Below are 19,254 nucleotides of genomic sequence, written 5' to 3' on the forward strand. Positions count from 1 at the left end.
AAGGCAAGAAAATATTGTCAATTCGATTTTAAATATGATTTGAACCAATTTAGAACAGTACCAGAAATGCCGACCCATTCTCCAAGACGATGACCACTCTGACGACCCCTGTATGCTACATTTAAAGCCATTTTACTGGACTAACTGATTTAAATTGATGTAATTTGCCACTGAGAAGTGCGTTATAACAGAATGCTGCCAGTTGCAGTTTTGATCAATGATGTGTTAGAATTGTTGAAAAGGAAAGTGGAATTGACCCCAGCCCTGTATAATTCTTGTTATTGTATTGTTTATTTTACTTTTTTTATCTTTTGTGTTTAATTTTAGTTCCAGTATATTTAGTTGTTTCGCATCAGGGTGTTTTCAGTGCTTTCAGGCTGTGTTGCTCTATATTTTATAAGAGGGTTGTTTTGAATCCCTGTAATTACTGTTTTTATTTGATACTTGCCATATAATTACATTTTGTATATATTTTTTTCTCCTTGTAAATCATTCGTAAATAACAAGGAGGTTACATTGAAACTGACTTCAACAATGTACCATCAGTGTTCTCTCTAATCACCTCCCTATATCAAATTTGCCTTTTTTGTCAAAGGTCTTGGAACGGATGGTTGTCTCCCAGCTGCAGGCACATCTAGCTGCAAGTCAGGTCAGGTCAGGTTTCAGACCATTTCAAAGCACTGAGAAAGCTCTTGTTCATGTCTTTTAAATGATCTTTTATTGAACTTTGAGGCATGCTCCTGTTCCTTATGGATTTTGCTGGATTTGTCCTCAGCGTTTGACAAAGTGGACCATCAGATTCTGTTAAATTGATTGGAGTGAGATGCATTTGTTACTGGTGCTGTTTTAAACTGGTTCCGGTCCTGTCTTTCAGGTCGTGGCCATTGTGTTTCTGTTGGGGGTTGTTCATCCCATATTGCTAAGTTGACCTCTGGAGTACCCTAGGAATCTGTCATAGGGCCCGATTTATTTATTTTTTGATCTGTACTATATGCTACCACTGGGGGAACTGATGCAGATATATTTTTATATATACTATCATATATATATATATATATATATATATATATATATATATATATATATATATATATATATATATATAATATATATATATTGACATACATATGTATGTATGCTTATAGTATATCCACGTATGCTGACAATATCCACCTGTACATTTTTGTTAAATCTCAATTATCTGGAGCCGTCTCAGTGCTTTAGAGTGTCTGTCTGATATCCAGAACTGGACGAGTCATAGCTTTTTACAATTAAATGTTAACAGAACGGAGGCTGTGTGTTTCGGGTCTAAAAAAATCTTTAAGATTCTGCTGCCACTATATTGTAACTTGGGGCAGTATTGTCTCGATTTGAAGTCCTCTGAGGAATCTGGGTATTACTTTTTGATCCAGAATTGCACTTTGACACGCATGTTTGATCTGTCTGCAAAAATTAATTCTTTCATCTTAGAAGTAGTGCTCGTGATCATGCATACTTGCACAGCTGCTGCAGAATCTTTAATCCATGCTTTTGTTTCATCGGGGTTTGGTTTCTGCAATGCTGTTTTTGCTGTGCTTCAAAAATTATTATAGCCAAGCTTATGCTCTTAACTGCTAGAGTCTTGACATGAGATAGGATGCGAAATCACTGAACTCCCATTCTGTTGATGCCTCCCTGCTTTGCGTGGCTTCTTTCCGGACAGTTGCTTTTGGTGCATGCTCCTTTTGATGTCTCGCTCCTGAACTTTGGAACTCTCTTCCCAGAAACATCAGAAGTATTCCCACAATCCCTTTTGTTAAAATTAGACTGACGCCTTTTTTGTTCGACCAGGCTTATAATGATATATTTTCTTGTTTTGAAGTGCCTTGAGACATACTGATTTGATTCCAGCAGGCAGTTCAGGGCAGTTAACTAATGAGCTCATAATGTTAATAGGGACTGGACGGGACACGACTTGTTTGTCATGATGTCATTCTTTCAGCTTGCTTGATAGCCCGCTAGCTAGCTAGACCTCGTGTTGTTGAGCACCCCCGCAGTCCAGTTCAGTCGATGCCAGCGCTTGATGATGTGCCTGGGGCAATTGGTGGCTGGCTGTGTTGACGTTGCCAGACACAGAAATAAAAGTACTGAGGCAGTGTCATAACTAGCAGCACTGTGCTGAAAGCCTGGCTCTTTCTGTTGTGAAATCAGACAACTAAAACAAGGGACAAGGGGAGAGCGGTGGCAGTTGCCTGAAGGTAGACTGAACTGTATGGGGGGGGGTTGAGGTCAGTAGTTTTTGTTGGTGATTTTTGATAAAGTTCAGAACTCATTGCTTTTATTTTTCAATTTAACGAGACTCGAGCAGTTGCTGTCTTTCTCCTACCCCCCCAACTTGGTAGAGGAATGCCAAATGTGTTACACATGTATTGCCTTTCCCATTCGAATGTCCTCGCTTAACCTTTTAACCAATCGCAGCGTGTTGGTGTTTTTGCTGATGCATTACCGGTTCCAGAGGCAAGTCCAATTTAAACTGTAGCCAGACCAGATGAAAGCTGCCACAGTTATGACTGCTCATGCTGATGGTATTTTCAGGCAGCTTTTCTTACCTCTAGGTGGAAGTGCGTTTAGTGACTTCAGCTGCCTCTTTAATTGACTTCTTCAGTCCCCCCACACTCTATTGTAAATTGATGTAATAAATTGAACGGGGAAGAAGCTAGTTAGAGTGCGAATTAACACTTAACTAAATCATCTTTGTCAGCACTGACTCGCACAGAATGTTTTGACATAGAAGTGAAGGCTCATAGTTGTTGGCCCACGTCCCAGTCAGTCCATCTACACCATGCAGACTGTGGGTGATGAACAGCTGAACCAGATCTGTGCAAGTGACACAAGTAAATAAAGCTGTGCCAGTCAGTGTAGAAGCTGTAATAAACGTACTCTTATCAGCTGACTTTGGTCATAGACTGGCGCAAGTAATTTGCAGTAACGGTTAAAGCTTTTTTCTTTCTTAGTAGTTTGGTTAATATTAATTTTTTCTGTATAGTTACATATTCATATTTGCACCCCCGGGTGATTAAGCTGTAAATTCAGAAGCCTTTTATCTTTGAGAATAGCTGTCTTAATGAAAGATAATTGACTAGAAGAAAGAGCAGAATTCAGTGATAACTGATGGATTCTGTTCTACACAGACCACGCAGCTACAGTCATTAACAACACTGCTCAAAATGACCAATTGCTTTGGCTGCTAAACATGTGAAACAGTTAAAATGCCTGTGTAAATATTTTGCAAGCATTTAAAAACATAGCCATGTTTACAGTGTGCAAATAGCAATAGCAGAAAGGGAAGCAGGATAACTCCATGACATTGTAGTGTGTTCACAGGGACTTGGCTCAGCCCATTCTGTGTGAGCTGTAGGCAGTGATGGTGAGATTCTTGCTCATGACATCTCAGAAAAGGGTAATCCCTCTATCAAAATTAATTGACTCCTTTCAACAGAGGTTTATTTTAGTTGTATTTATTCATTTATTTTTTGGCAGTGATGACTATTATGCAACTGTCAAATTCACCCCCCCAAAAAATCATTGTCCCTCGTTTTGGATTCAGCCAGAAGATACAGTTTAAAAAACACCTCTGGGAATGGGGTAGTGTAATTTGAAGACCCTTGTAGATCTCACCTCCACGCTGGTTTATTCTGCTTCTCCTATCTGGTGCAGTCTGTCTCTGTCTGGCGGCAGTTCAGGTTACAGAGTGACTGACAGGCTGCTGAAAAAGAGCAGAACATCAAAGATTGTTCTGTGGGGACAGGGCGACGCAAGCATTTCGAGGCTCCAGTGGGTAGTGAGAAATGCCATTCTAAATTGCATGGTACACTGAACAGGGCACTCGCTGAAACGTTTGTCCACCTGACTTTGTTACTTATAATTTTTACCTTTTTAGAATTCCGGTTGAGCCATTGACACTGTGAATGATGTTAATCTGCATAAAACTTTTTAAAATCCACACATTTTATACAGTAATATGGGAGAGGCTGCTAGTGGTGTGCTTGAGAGAAGATGAGACACAACAGTGAGATCTGGGGGACAGGCGCTTCTTTACAGACAATAATATATCTATCAGCAAACTATGTAAAGGCAATGCATTGTGTTTCAGATCATCTTGATAGAAGAAAGTTGTGTGAAACCAAAAGAATATGCCATTAGTGCACACAGTATTGGCAAACTGTGGTTGGTTAAATCCCTCCTAACTGTAATATCCCTTCATTTCTAAATATATCCATTGATTTTTACATTAATGTTCTATGCTATTGTTGTTAGCTTGTACAAAGAAGCCAAATAATGTTTTTGTTGTCTGGTACAAGTGATGTCGAGGTCGGGCTGTGGATAACATTCTTGTAAATACATGTCAAGTAGTTCAGTGTTTGAGGGCGGATTGGTCGAGACTCCTCGCTGTAGAAGGAACATGCTGAGCTCTGGGAAACTGCAGCACAGTCTCCAGTGTCTGGAGGTTTCGTAAGAGGATGTCTGCATCCCCTGTGATTTTAAATTCACTTTGGGGAGGGAGGGCACAGTCTCCAGTGTCTGGAGGTTTCGTAAGAGGATGTCTGTATCCCCTGTGATTTTAAATTCACTTTGGGGCGGGAGAGCACAGTCTCCAGTGTCTGGAGGTTTCGTAAGAGGATGTCTGCATCCCCTGTGATTTTAAATTCACTTTGGGGCGGGAGGGCACAGTCTCCAGTGTCTGGAGGTTTCGTAAGAGGATGTCTGCATCCCCTGTGATTTTAAATTCACTTTGGGGAGGGAGGGCACAGTCTCCAGTGTCTGGAGGTTTCGTAAGAGGATGTCTGCATCCCCTGTGATTTTAAATTCACTTTGGGGAGGGAGGGCACAGTCTCCAGTGTCTGGAGGTTTCGTAAGAGGATGTCTGCATCCCCTGTGATTTTAAATTCACTTTGGGGCGGGAGAGCACAGTCTCCAGTGTCTGGAGGTTTCGTAAGAGGATGTCTGCATCCCCTGTGATTTTAAATTCACTTTGGGGTGGGAGGGCACAGTCTCCAGTGTCTGGAGGTTTCGTAAGAGGATGTCTGCATCCCCTGTGATTTTAAATTCACTTTGGGGTGGGAGGGCACAGTCTCCAGTGTCTGGAGGTTTTGTAAGAGGATGTCTGCATCCCCTGTGATTTTAAATTCACTTTGGGGTGGGAGGGCACAGTCTCCAGTGTCTGGAGGTTTCGTAAGAGGATGTCTGCATCCCCTGTGATTTTAAATTCACTTTGGGGTGGGAGGGCACAGTCTCCAGTGTCTGGAGGTTTTGTAAGAGCATCCCCCCCTGTGAATTTAAATTTCCAGGAAGCAGGATATCTGGGTAGAAAAGGTTAATTTATGATGTGTTAATATTCTGAGCTGGCCGAGAGAGAGAGAGAGAGAGAGAGAGAGACTCTGTTGTGCAGAAGTATTAGCCATGTTGCATTTTTCTACTCTGATCATTAGAAGCATCAACAATTTACTCAAAGTAGTATTTTCTACTATTGAGTGCAACCTTGAGCGAAATGGCTCTCATCACTTGATTTTCAAGGTGTGGTATCCGAAGCATAATCAACAAGTACAGAGACACCTAAAAAAGCTGTCTAACAAGGATGAGCAATATTTGAAGATAATATCCTTAAGGAATAGAAAGAAGACAAGCGTTGAATTGACAGCAGAACTGGCAGAAGGAATAGGTGTCGTTGTCCATCTAAGTCCAAAGCACGTTTGACTATTGTTCCATAGTCTAAAGTCTGTGTTCTTGTGCATATTTTAACCTTTCAGTCTTGTTCCCATGTCTTAACAGAGGTATTCTTACTGCAGCACATCCTGATTTTCAAGAGTGACCTTCGTACTGTTGATCTGAAAAGTGGAATAGTGACATACAGGGATATTGTAACCTGCTGTCGCCCTCTGTTAAACAGCATGGTTTTGATTCCATCAGAGGCATGATAATGTGAACCGTGCCCTGTGAAGGAACACTGGCAGCTGGGATTGTCTTTCCAGTGCCTCTCAGCAAATTTAAACAAACTAGCCTGCACTGTTCTGCTTCCTGTAGGAACCCCCCTCTCTGCAGCCGGTGATTCAGTCTGCTGAACAGCATTGAAATAGTAGATTAAAAAAAAAATGTAAAGCAAATAATCTAAAACCCAAGGGCAAAGCGCCTAGTTGTTATCTTCAACTCTGATTTGGAATAAAATGGCTACAAAATATATGTACTAGTTACCCAAAAAGTATTTGAAGGGAACTTTCTAAAACACTTTTTTAAAACTCTGCCTTCAGTCTGATTTCACTTTGCCTATATTTAATTATGCATTTTATTTATTTGTGTTCTTTATTTATCATACCGGAGTGTCAGGAATTCTGGAATGAAGACCAGAGCCCGTGTTCCATTTGGAGAGCTGCTCTGGCAGCCACGGCAGCAGGTTGCCCTCGCCTCTCCTTGTGAAATCTCACATGAACCTGAGACCAGGGAGTTCTGAACTGTTTGTCTGCTTCATACTTTGAGCCTTTGCTAACTGAGTCCCGTGGTCTAAAGTGTAACTACAGTAGAGACGCTGCTGAACCTCAGTCTTGTTCACCTTGGATTGCTATTTTCCTGTTTAGAATGCAAGCCACTCTTTATGATCCCAAATAATATCCTGCTTCAAACTGTTCCCTGAGCCATTAGCATGCCTGAGATGTGCTGCTTATTTTATGGAACAGAAGGTAGGAAACCCTTTTACACAGAGTTATAAATGCATGGAAGAGTCTACCAGGTGACATAGTAGAATCTAAAACACTGGGAACACAGAAGTGCTTTTAAATTAGATGCCCCAGTTGGGGAGACTGGTGTACTAACAGGGGATTGGCTGAATGCCCTTTTCTCATCCTCAAAACTTTTCTTCTGTACTTATTAACTTTTTTTGTTGTTGTAAATTACTATATTGATGTTTTAACTGGGGATTATGTAAGCCACCGACTATAAAACTATAAACGAGATGTTGCACCATGTCACTTCATGTACTGACACGATTGAATCGATGCATTGAAAACCATGCCGTCCCATAGCAGGATTTTAGAAAGTACACTGCTGTTTAGATAAGAAAGCTGCTTTGAATGTTATGCAAGTTTTTAATTGCAGTTTCAATTGAGTAGCGTTGCCTCAAAGCTGTGATGAGTATGAGGTTACAGAGAAGATTGCTGTAAAACACTGTAGACTGTGGAGATCACCTTGTATACATGGTAGTCTCCGTACCCCAGTGCACTCACCATGGGCAAGGCAGCTCTGCTTTAGGGGCACGGACCAACAGTTACATCTTAAGGATAGAATGAAAAGAGCTTTATAAAATGGTATTCTTTTACCCATGTGTCATTCAGGTTTCCAGTTCATGTTTCTGTTTGTCAACACATCATTGAAACTTATTAAAAAGTTTAAGCCCAGCTAAGTTCATAACCACAATTTATGTTGAATGACATTTCAACTAGTCTTGGAAACAAGAATTGGAAACCAAATAACCTGAGTGACGCGTGGCTAAGAGAGTCATGCTTTTAATCCATTCCCATCCATCCTTTTAAAGTAGTCATACAGATACTGTGCATGAAGCAGGGCTCAGAAACTAACCCGCTGTAAAATAAGTGCCAAGCTCAAGTCCAGTCAGGTGTGTGTTTTAATTTTTTATAATTGTTTCCTTTACTTTTTAATCTTGATTAAATTTGTATTTTTAAATATTTTTACTGAATTAAATTGAGTGTTTAATTTAGTTCACAATAGCTCATTTAGTCAAAAGCAACAATATAACAATTGCTAAATTATTTTTCAAGACCATATCCAATTTTAACCAAGAGATTATGATCTTAAACTACAACCCTCCGAAATCTGGTAAATGATCTCCGATTGCCCTTAATTATCTATTAAAATAGGAACGTGTTTTTTTTTTTTTTTTTTTTTTTTTTCAAATTCTCTTGGATATGGTTTGAGGGATTCCTAGTGCCAATCTGTAGCAGTACTGGTTAGTGTGTGTGTGTGGATCCATTCCTGCATGATCTAGAATGACCCCGCCCCCCCGCAATCTGTAGCAGTACTGGTTAGTGTGTGTGTGTGTGTGTGGTGTGTGTGTGTGTGTGGATCCAGAATGACATGACGCCCCCCCGCAATCTGTAGCAGTACGTGTGTGGTGTGTGTGTGTGTTTGTGTGTGTTGGTGGATGGTAAGGACGTACACCATCTGACTGGGGGGGGGGTGGCACCCCCCCCCCAATCTGTGGCAGTACTGGTTAGTGTGTGTGTGTGTGTGTTTGGCAGCAGCAGCAGGGCCTGGGGGCCTCCTCTCCTGTTTTCTTGAATTGTAGTAACATGGCAGATCATAGTGGGGAATTTCCTCCAAGTCTGTGTGCTCTAGCCAGACAGTCGGTAGACTTCACTCTAGTGCAGTGGAGACACTTCTTTATTCAGGGATACTATTTAGTGAGCAAGTAGTCGGAGTGAAGTTATCTGGTAACAAACTCCCCATCCCCAGTTGTACTGTTTTCCTAGGAACAGGCTCTCTTGATTTATTTAAAGCCGGCAGTGCTTGTGAGAGAGCGTACAGGGATGTAAGCAGAGCGGCTCTTGCTCTCTGTGTACAGTGTAGTGTGTTTGCTATTTCAAATGCACGCCCTGGAAGCTTTTTAAAATAGAGCCCTTGTTTATAAAGTGCCCTTCCCTATGCAGAGTGGGAAGCAGAGCTTTATAAATGGTCGTTATAAAGCATGCTGCTGTTTAGATGTGTGCTGGTTTCTGGAGATCCCATACATTTACAAATCTGACTTCCTGCACAGAAAATAACATTCGCTGATCTATCCAATATCTGTTATTAGTTGAGGCTCAGAGAGATTACTTGATAATTACTTGAAAAAAAATCAACCCTGCCCTGCCCAAAATCTCTTTCCAAGTCGGGAAGTGTGGGTTAGAAAAGTGCAGAGCTTTGCTTAATAGCTAAGGGTTTAATTTCTGTAATGTTGTAAAAGCATGACAACACTACTAAGCAGAGAGCTGTTTTTAGACAGGGTGTGCCCAGACAAGAGGTACTGCCGGCCCGGTTTGAGATTGGACGCTTCTATTTTCGAGACTGCTCGTGGTTAGAATTGTGGCCTTGGAGCACCTACCACTCTAATTGGGTTCACATTGACTTGCGAGTGCTCCACTGCCAATCCTGCAGAACTGTCATTCACCCGTGCATGGTTGCTGTGCATTTATCAGCCAACAGTCCTTCTCTACTGAGACACTCCCAGAAACAGAAAGAGCAGAGCATCTACCTGAAGCAAGCCACAGGAAACACGAGCATATAGACAGACAACTCCATCCTTATACGCTGCTCTGCAGAGACCTCAAGAGACGATTGGTGCTTTGCACGCAGCACAGATCTGCTTGTTTGCTGACAGGCTGCGGTATAGGCATTTGTTTATGACCAGTAAAGTTAAGCCATGCTATCCTACAGTCATTTTAGTGTTGCTTACAATGGGATACACAGTTATGCTGGAATATTAATGTGCCACATCCTTTATGAAAGAATTTGCATTGTATTCAAAATGGCATGACATAGTTTTCATTCCAGTTTGTTTAATGTGTTAACTCTTTCCATGCCAAGTATCTTTGAAAAAGGGCACTACTGCTAAAACTAATTAATTAGAGTCGGTGACTTGTATAGAAATACTGTACATAATACTGAATGATATAGGGGAAATCAAAGACTGGGGATGGGTGCCTGGTCTGCTGTTTTGAGTGGAGTTAAAGACAAAGATCTCTAAGGGCTACAGAGTAGTTAGGTGTCACTAGATAGATTATTCATCTATGATTTGTTTTTGTACAAGATTATTCTACTGAAGAAAAATAAATTACAAAGCAATTACAATATTAACTATTTGAATGCATTTTATAACAAAAGTACATTTTTCTGGAAGTATTTATATACTATAGATTATAGGCAATAACTAGTTTGCAACAGCGTTATCTGCAGTAACTACTGTGTGTACTGTACGTGCCCTCAGTGATTTTACATGAAGTAATGTGAACCTGTACACGTGGAAATATATAATTTCCATTATATGTACTGTAATAGACTTGTGTGAACATATTCTCTCAATACTGAATCCTGAGTGTGGGGTGACTGTGCTTCTGTTTGATTTGTGAAGTCTGTTCAGACCCAGGTAGAACAGTCACACAGTGCCTTGTTTACACAGAGCCCCACACTCATGGTGAGTCTTGGGTGTAATTAAACCCTGTTTCAATGATCTGGAGCCGCGTACTGCACAGTGTTTATTAGTGGGACGACAACCTGCACTTTTTGTGTTTACCAGAAGGACTACCTGTTGTGTCTTGTGGTGTTTTTGTGACATTGTTTACTGTAACTCATTTTAGTAAATGTATGTTTTTGTTTTAAACGTGGTTGATCAAAGCTTATCTCCTGACTGCTTAGCAAAGTCAAGGATGATGTAACAAACTCACAGCAGCTCCTTTTCGGTTCAAAAAGAGGGGATGATTGTACACGGTGTGTGGCTAGAAACGTTGTCTTTTCGGTTCAGAAAGAGGGATGGTTGTACACGGTGTGTGGCTAGAGACGTTGTCTTTTTGGTTCAGAAAGAGGGATGGTTGTACACGGTGTGTGGCTAGAAACGTTGTCTTCGGTTAGACAGTGCTTAGAATAGGTTTCTGTCCCTCTCTAAACCGGTAGAACAAGATTTAATGAACAAACGTGATTCAGTAAATCAAAACGGACTTTAAAAAGCTTTAAAATGTTTAGTGGATATGGTGGCTGAATTTGCACTGAAATAAGCAATGAGCAAGAACACACGGCTTGCTTCTGATCCCGGAATAAGAAGGCTGTGAACTGCATAGAAAATAAACAGCATGGTAACGCTACGACGGACAGTCCTTTTATACAGAACCAGTTGCTGTTTAAGCTTCTTGGCTGATTCTCAATGCTCTCACAGTTTAGCCTCGCCAGCGTTTGATGTCCCATCTCCTTTTGACTTATCCCTGTGTAAATATTTATAGCCCAGGGAAGATATCCGTGATCATTTTTATGAGCTCTTTGTAAAAGCTGCTTTCACTTGTGAAATACAATCCTGCAGCGTTATCTCCGTGCACAGCTTCTTTTTGACAGTGAGCTGGCTCTTCACACCACTGCTGACTGTAGGTAATGTTGAAGAGCTGACTCCATGTGAGGCTTGCCACAGGAGTGGGGTCACACAGCTCTGTGGTTCACTCTTCTCACATGGCTAACCCAAAACCACAAACCCAGGGCTCCCGTGCACCGGGCAGTTGAGCTGCTTTAGCTTTTAAAGATACAGGGAATAGAAGGTTGTCTCCCCCGGATATCTAGGCGATGTTGTGTTATTGAGATCCATCTCTTCTAGATGAGTCCCAGTTTCTGAAGACGTTATTCAGTTGAGTTATTCTCTTTAAAAGGAGTGTTTAAAAAAATAACACATCCAATCCTAAATAAATGAATAATACTTTTCATGCCAAAGATGAAAGCTGGAAGTGAACTCTTCACTCTTTCATAACCAGGTCTTGCTTTTGCTGTTTTGCAGTTATGCCTTGGCAGATGAAGCCTACCGATCCTTACGGGACCAGGACAAGGACCAGTGTATCCTCATCACAGGGGAGAGTGGGGCCGGGAAGACAGGTAACACTGACTGACCTGCTTGTGTATCACACTGCAGCACTCTCACAGGTAGCACTGACTGACCTGCTTGTGTATCACACTGCAGCGCTCTCACAGGTAACACTGACTGACCTGCTTGTGTATCACACTGCAGCACTGTCACAGGTAACAGACTGACCTGCTTGTGTATCACACTGCAGCGCTCTCACAGGTAACACTGACTGACCTGCTTGTGTATCACACTGCAGCACTCTCACAGGTAGCACTGACTGACCTGCTTGTGTATCACACTGCAGCACTCTCACAGGTAGCACTGACTGACCTGCTTGTGTATCACACTGCAGCGCTCTCACAGGTAACACTGACTGACCTGCTTGTGTATCACACTGCAGCACTGTCACAGGTAACAGACTGACCTGCTTGTGTATCACACTGCAGCGCTCTCACAGGTAAACCTGACTGACCTGCTTGTGTATCACACTGCAGCAGTCAAAGTAGTCTTTGTTGTATTTTATTATCAGTTTTGAAGCAAAGTATTGCATTGAACACATGAGGAAAGCCTGAAACTTGTTTGCAGTAATAACTCCCCTTATCAGAAGCAACACTGTATCATTAATATGTGATGCATGGTGCAGTACAATAAATAACAGGGCATTCCTGCATCAGCAGGATTTGTATGGGTTCTACTTTTACATGTAGTTCTGTTATGATTTTAAACTGCGTTGGAACTTGGTTTTAGTATCGCTACAACAAGATACTGAAAGACTATGACGCAAAAATCTTGAAACTTTACCAAGGCTCTTTCCAGCCATGTCTTAACTACCTCATGTGGTAACAGGATCCCTACAAGATATTATTATTTATTTATTTGTTTGTTTGTCTGAAGCTCAGGTCGTCCTCATTGGTTATCTGATCTCTGGAGCAGATTTGTAACCCAGTGCCAATCCTTTTCAATGTTTTCTTCCCCCACAAAATCAATGACAAAATTGCATTTGATTGCTAATCTATGGCATTGTTCCTTGGGTGATGCTGAAAACACACACACACACATTCACACAGTAAATGCAACCACTGGGAATGGGTTTTGACTTTGGCAGAGCTTCTTGGGTGTAGACGAGGGTCACGTGTGCAGAGCTGAAGCACACATGTAGCATTATTATTATTATTATAGTTTGGTTTGGCTGCCTTTCTCTCAAACTTATTCTGAGTTGAAAGATGCAGGGATTGTTAGTTTTCTGTTTGTTTTGCTTATCCCTGGAAATTATTGGCTTTTACAGTTACAGAGGGATTTCTGATTGACAGGCTTTATTCAGTTAACAAGGGGTGTGTGTGTTTTCAAAGGTCTGTTGTTGTTTAAGGTAAAATGAGACTATTAATGATATAAAACAAGTCACAAATAACTTGTAAGGTTAATTTAAGGACTCAAAAGTGTGCCTCTGTTTAGCACAGACCCCAATTATAGGAGCACCACTCTTGGACTTGCTTACTACATAACATTAGATACTGTCATCCAAGATTAGTGCTAATTAAGGCCTATGGAAACATGTGCGTGTCATTTTGTGTGTGTGTAAAACCGAGCAAGTTGCTTTTTGGAGTAAAGTCCTTTAGAAATTTGGCTCAGGATATGCACTTAAAAAAAAAATTCTACACACAAAAATGTATGCCACTTATCATGTTTACCCAGTATAGTGTGGCAGATGGACAGGCATGATCAAGGTATAAGGATCCCCATGTTTTGAGTGAGGTCCCTGAAAACCATGTTGTCCTGAGAGTGTAAGAGCTGTTGATTAGTGAAATTACACTGAGAGTAAACCCAAATCCGTTCACACACAATAGTAATGTGCATATTCACAGCTAGGACTGAAATAAAGCCACTGCTTTTTTGTTTGAAAAGGCATTTCAAAATGAAAGCCTGGAAGCAAATGTTCAGTTTACTAAAATTAGATTTATTAAGCGTTGGATCAAAAGTTAGGAATTTATCAAATGCATGATTACAATCAAATGAAATGTTGCATGGACCAACACATGCTTTCATTTTGACTTCCTTTGAAAGAACTATGTAGGACAAACTTTTCAGTTTAGTAAATAACTTGTTTAAAACAGTACATCATTCTCTCTCTCTCTCTCTCTCTTTTGTGGGCAGTAATTTGCTGCCTCAGTAGCTCCTATTGCCAGCCCTATTATCAAAAACAATACTTTGGAGGAATTGCAAGGCCTCATGGAGCACTTTCCCTCTGTCTCTCAAGGTCCATGAACAAAGCCAAACTACTGTAGGAGACAAACCATAAAAGCAAATGTATCGACTGCCAAATGTTCTACCTGATCCAGCAGTGCTTGATTGGTCTCCGATGATGAGCTAAGGACTAGGAACCTTGATGTTTCCATCCCAGTGTTAATACATCCAATGAGAATCAATCTCCCACTTGGGGAGAATAGTTGAGGGCAGTACTGTGTTATATAACTCCATGTTATAATCAGCTTTGTTTTACTTTTGGATTTGGAACGGCACCCTACTTTTTTGGCCACAGTTATTTGGGAAGTGACATGTGGAATGGAACTTGCTGTCTGCCCTGGTAATTCGTCTCCATAGTCTCCTCAATGAACACTACGTGGGTTCTTGTACACACAGAACAGCTTCTGAATGTATCAGCTGTGTCTCATATGGAGTTGTGTGTTCTGTGTTCGCAGAGGCGAGTAAGCTGGTCATGTCCTATGTTGCTGCAGTGTGTGGGAAGGGAGCAGAGGTGAACCAAGTCAAGGAGCAGCTCCTCCAGTCAAACCCGGTGCTTGAGGGTAAGTGCAGCCCTGTGTCTCTTGTCGGATGAGCTGCATAAACACAAAAAAAATCGCAGCTAAATATTAAACTCTGCAGAATTTCATCAAATGCCACTCCCCTAGAAATATGTGCTCGGTTCAGTTGGTCTGAATGATCTAAATATCTGCACATTTTTTTTTTTTTTGGTGCAGATGCATGGAGTGCCTGCTTCTCCCGTGTTGCTCTGCTGCCATTACTCTGATTATCAGCAAGGAGAGCCACGTTCTTCTCACATCTGTAACAGATTCAATGTGATTGTAATGAGCTGTGGGTTAGACGCTCTCTGAATGCCTGCTCACTTCCTGCAGTTAGCTGGGGACTCTGACGTGCTCCCTAGAACTCTCATTATCCACATTCTCTGGGTTTGTTTTTTGTTTTCAGCTACCCATGACAAGTACTGGCATGGATTAGACAGTCTAGCGGCATGTACTATATAGGCTGTATATTCTGCGTAGTCTTTTTTTCAGTGCCTTCACAGAAAACCACCAGGAACACACCACTTGCATGACATTAGAGTGGAGCGACAGTGCTAAAGGGTTTTACAATAATGTTACAGTTAGTCTTCTATAGGGTAGTTCAAAAGGCATTTAGCAAGCTGACGTGTGCCGTTTTAGAGCAGTGAAGTGACTGGCTCAGCTACACAGTATAATGAAAACCACACTTTTCTTGTTGCATGTCTGTGAAATAGTCAGTAGACATGTGAAGCAGCCTTTTTATTATTGTTTGATTTGTTTTGAGTTTGATTCTGAACTCCACCATACTGTGCAGCCATTAAGCGTCCAATCGGATGTGAGACCTGTCTGTACCTGCACAGGTAATGCAGACAGAGCTGTGTCGTCCTCTTATCTGGAGCCAAGTGAATGTAATTCTGAGCCAGCGTTCACTCTGAATGTGCTCCTGATTGCAATCGTGAAAGAATTCACTCAGATATCTCCCTTCAGTTCATGGGTCTACCTTGGGTCTACCCACCCACCCCCGCCCCTCCCCCCAGCATTTTTCAGTGATATAGTATAATCTGGTCCTTCCGTTTTCTTTATGGAAAATGTCTGTTCGGTTACAGTGAGTTACTGTACCTGATTCCACGTTCTCTCCCCCGCTTTTAGCTTTTGGAAACGCGAAGACCGTGAGGAACGACAACTCGTCTCGCTTTGTAAGTACCTCACCCTCTTCCTCTTGTTGATTTTAATAGGCAGCAGTTTAACTTTTGTTTAAAAGATATTTATACAGAGTAGGCACTACTTTGTGAAATTGCAACAGTAAAACTTTTTTCCCTTGGCACAAGTGATCATTTACTGTGTTACCATGGAAATGGTTGCTAGGGAGAAGCATTCATAGCAATAAAATCAGCAGCAATTGCAAAATACTTGTTGGTAGTTTTCCATCCAATAACCTATGAGCAACCACATTATTATTAAAGCTGGTCTGTTCCGACTGTTTCTGAAGGAACTGAAAGAAAACTATCAAGCAGATTAAAAGTTAGGAACCAAAAGGTACTGTACCATGAAGCAAGATTCACAAGAAACGTACGATCGTGCTATCCGTGTACCATCCCAGAATGCTTCCCCATTCCACTTCTTTTCTATGTTGTTTTGCACGGCACATCAGGGTAGACTTGGGGTTTGATACAGCAAAGTTGCCTCAAACTAGGTCTCCTGGAACCAGGTTTCAAGCCACTGTTCCTGAAAAAGTGGTTTTGTGTTCCCCCAGCTGTATCGTTTTGGTCTGCTTGGTAAAGCTGTGGTTTCAAACACGGCCAGTCTTGACTGTATTTACAGGCTGCCCTATACTGTGCACTGTCGGGCAGATTGTAAAGATGATGTATAAAATAAATGCACAGCTGGATTGTATTTTTGCTTTTGTTTTGCAGGGAAAATACATGGATATTGAATTTGATTTCAAAGGAGACCCGCTGGGCGGAGTTATCAGCAACTGTGAGTAGCTGGATTTTTTTTGCTTGGTTTTTATTGACGACATGGACTTGTGATAGACCTAAAAGTGCTGTGTAGTTCTAATCATGCACTGTCCCTGTGCTGCGTCGTTCTAATCATGCACTGTCCCTGTGCTGCGTCGTTCTAATCATGCACTGTCCCTGTGCTGCGTCGTTCTAATCATGCACTGTCCCTGTGCTGCGTCGTTCTAATCATGCACTGTCCCTGTGCTGCGTCGTTCTAATCATGCACTGTCCCTGTGCTCACAGAACTTTTATTTTAATTCAAATGACAATCCTTTAAAACATTCCTTAAAACAGTTAGTTAAAGCACAGTAAAGAGCTCAATATTTCACCGGTAGTTTTACTGGGTCTATACCCTGTGTTATACATGCAGGCCGGCTAATCTGCAAACTTTGTACCCTTAATTGGGGAAAACTTCTATTTCCTTTGTGAACCGCTTAACAGCTGAACTGTTTTTCTAGCCTCTTCTCTCAAGGACTCTGCAAGAACAAAATCTGGCTTTCACAATTGGCTTGATCTATGAAACTCTTTACATAAATAAATGAGTAGGTGAGGAGTGTGAAACTGCGGGCTGTCTCCCCAGTACGGAGTGTTGTTGTGGAGAACACCTGGGGCAGTATGGTGGGGTGTGCTGGGACTGTGAAATGTGGGATTTGCAGCAGCCTGCATGCAGTTCAGTACAATGTGATCCAGAGGCATTTGGAGACATACCTGTAGGGATGCTTCAGCATGTGTCTTATCTGTTCTATAAGAAATTACTGGAGCACTTTATTCTTCAGTGCTTTCCACCAGAGGCATTTACATGCTCCCAATGCCATTTGCTGAGGGGAAATATACGTAACTTAATAATTTGTTCTATTGAGTCATGTGTTTGTCTAATCAAATACCTCATTACATGAGTTCATTTAATTTATCCTCCCAGGCCTGTGGAATGGGGTTGATTATACAGTCCAATGCACATGTGCTGATGGTCAAACGTATTCACTAGGAAGCACTGTGCATACGTACTGTACAGACTCCCTCAAAAGGGGAGGACTTCTCAGAGCATTGAAAAAAAAACTATGCAACAAGTCCTCTTTCCTGGTTGTCTGCTGAAGGTTTTTTACCTTCAGTTTCAACAGCAGCCTTCAAGCGGCGACATGGGATAGAAAAGGCTTTCAGGATTTATTGGGGTTTGTCATTTACAGAAATGGATCACACTGCTTTGTAATGCGAGTCCATCCCTTTACAGCATGCTATGGGTTTGGAAACCTTTTTCAAACAGCAGTACAGAAAGTGTTATCCTTGCTCCGGATGCCTGTCGCAGCGGCAATCTATGATGTCTGTCTCCCTGTATGTAGAGTACACCTTTCAGGGCTTCAACACTGATGTATAGCTGCCTGATGGGCATTCCTGAGATATGAGAAACAGTCAAAGATACGTTAGGGAAGTGAATACAGTGGGTGATTGCAAGTGTAGTCCTGACACTGGGTGGTGTTGATCCAGGTCCGAGTAATCTGAGCCGGAGTGAATCTCTGTAGAAGAATGCTTGGTTTCCCCAAGAGAGTTTAACCGGAGCACCACTCGCCCACTGGGGCATCCCACATCTGTGCAAAGGATTTAGTCATGCTTGATTGCGCTGGAGCTTGTTTTGTTTGTCAAGTGACCTTCAAAGGGTCAATCAGGCAAAGCAGCCCCTTCCCTCCTAGACTCCACCCCTCCCCCACCTCTGCCTTGGTTTTGTTCCTTCTGTTTTGTCTACAGAGGTTTCTGAGTAAATCTGCTTGCTGTCAAGGTTACAGGAATCTAGGCGTGGCAGTGGAGGGCCAGTAGACCGATTCACATTATTCTTAGTGGCGTAAAATTGACGTTCAAGGCTGCCAGTTTCTTAAAGTAGAAACAGGTGTCGGTTTTGGCCAATTCATTGCAGGCTCGGGGTCTCTTGAAAGCCTTCCCTGGCTTTGTTTGTTTGTTTGTACATTTGATAGATCTTCATGGTTTTGTCACCAGCAAGAGTCAACCAGTATCCATACAGATCAGGATCTCATTCAGTGGTATCTTAACTATTCAAAGAAATGCTTGCACAGGGGAATCGTGACTTGCTTTGTACTTGGTGAATGCAAATAAAGTGCTTCGGTCTCTAGCTGTAAAGTTATTTGGCAGGAGCAGGGGTAGAAGCTTGCTAACATACACACTTGTTTTTGGGCAGTGATGCACACATGCAGTAATCGTGCCACTGTCGTAGAGCTGCAGAGAGAGGCTCATGAGAATGAATGCTGACTGCAGAGTTTAGGAGCCAGGAAATGCCACAGAAACTTCTAGCCGTGTAGCGCCAACACCTCTGCTGGTTGCAGTGGTGAAGGTTTGGTTGGTACAGTCGCCAGACGCAGCTTCCCTTGTGTTGCATGTGAGAGTTGTGTCCCTGAGAATCCAGGCAGGGAACTCGTTCTGGAAGCACTTGGTTCAAATTAGGTTGCAACAAGTTTATAACTAACATAGAAATATGTGTTACTGGTTGACCATTTTTTCTTCATACCAACACTAGAAAGAATTGCGTTCTCCTTCTCGGCACACCATTTGCCCCTAGTAATACTATTGAAAATACCATGATGTCAGCCCATTAATATATAAACACTAAACTGCGGCAACTATGCAAACACCCAGCAAAGGAGGTAAAGCAGCCAAATCACTACTAGTTATGGTAAAGCGTGGTTAAAAGATAACATGGCTTACTGTAAGTGCATCGTTATAAACATGGGGAAAGGAAAATGTTATGAGGGATAACAATTTGAAACATATTAGTTCTGTCTGTAGGGTGGTCTCCATGAGGAAACTGTCAAATAGCAGTTCTCAATGTGCAATGAAATGATCTTGTACAAAC

At 41.8% G+C, this 19,254-nt stretch overlaps 1 protein-coding gene across 12 annotated transcripts in view; it reads left to right on the forward strand.

The window, feature by feature from the left end:
• Positions 1-19,254, forward strand: part of LOC121322459 (unconventional myosin-Ib) — a 64,999-nt gene that overhangs the window by 19,207 nt on the left and 26,538 nt on the right. For all 12 annotated transcript variants that reach the window (XM_041262485.1, XM_041262484.1, XM_041262482.1 and 9 more), the window contains 4 exons: positions 11,555-11,649; positions 14,317-14,421; positions 15,547-15,593; positions 16,311-16,374. In XM_041262485.1, the coding sequence (XP_041118419.1) occupies positions 11,555-11,649; positions 14,317-14,421; positions 15,547-15,593; positions 16,311-16,374 (311 nt within the window). The remainder of the gene's footprint in view (positions 1-11,554; positions 11,650-14,316; positions 14,422-15,546; positions 15,594-16,310; positions 16,375-19,254) is intronic.

This window comes from Polyodon spathula, chromosome 10 (assembly GCF_017654505.1).
Source record: "Polyodon spathula isolate WHYD16114869_AA chromosome 10, ASM1765450v1, whole genome shotgun sequence".
Lineage (NCBI taxonomy): Eukaryota > Metazoa > Chordata > Actinopteri > Acipenseriformes > Polyodontidae > Polyodon > Polyodon spathula.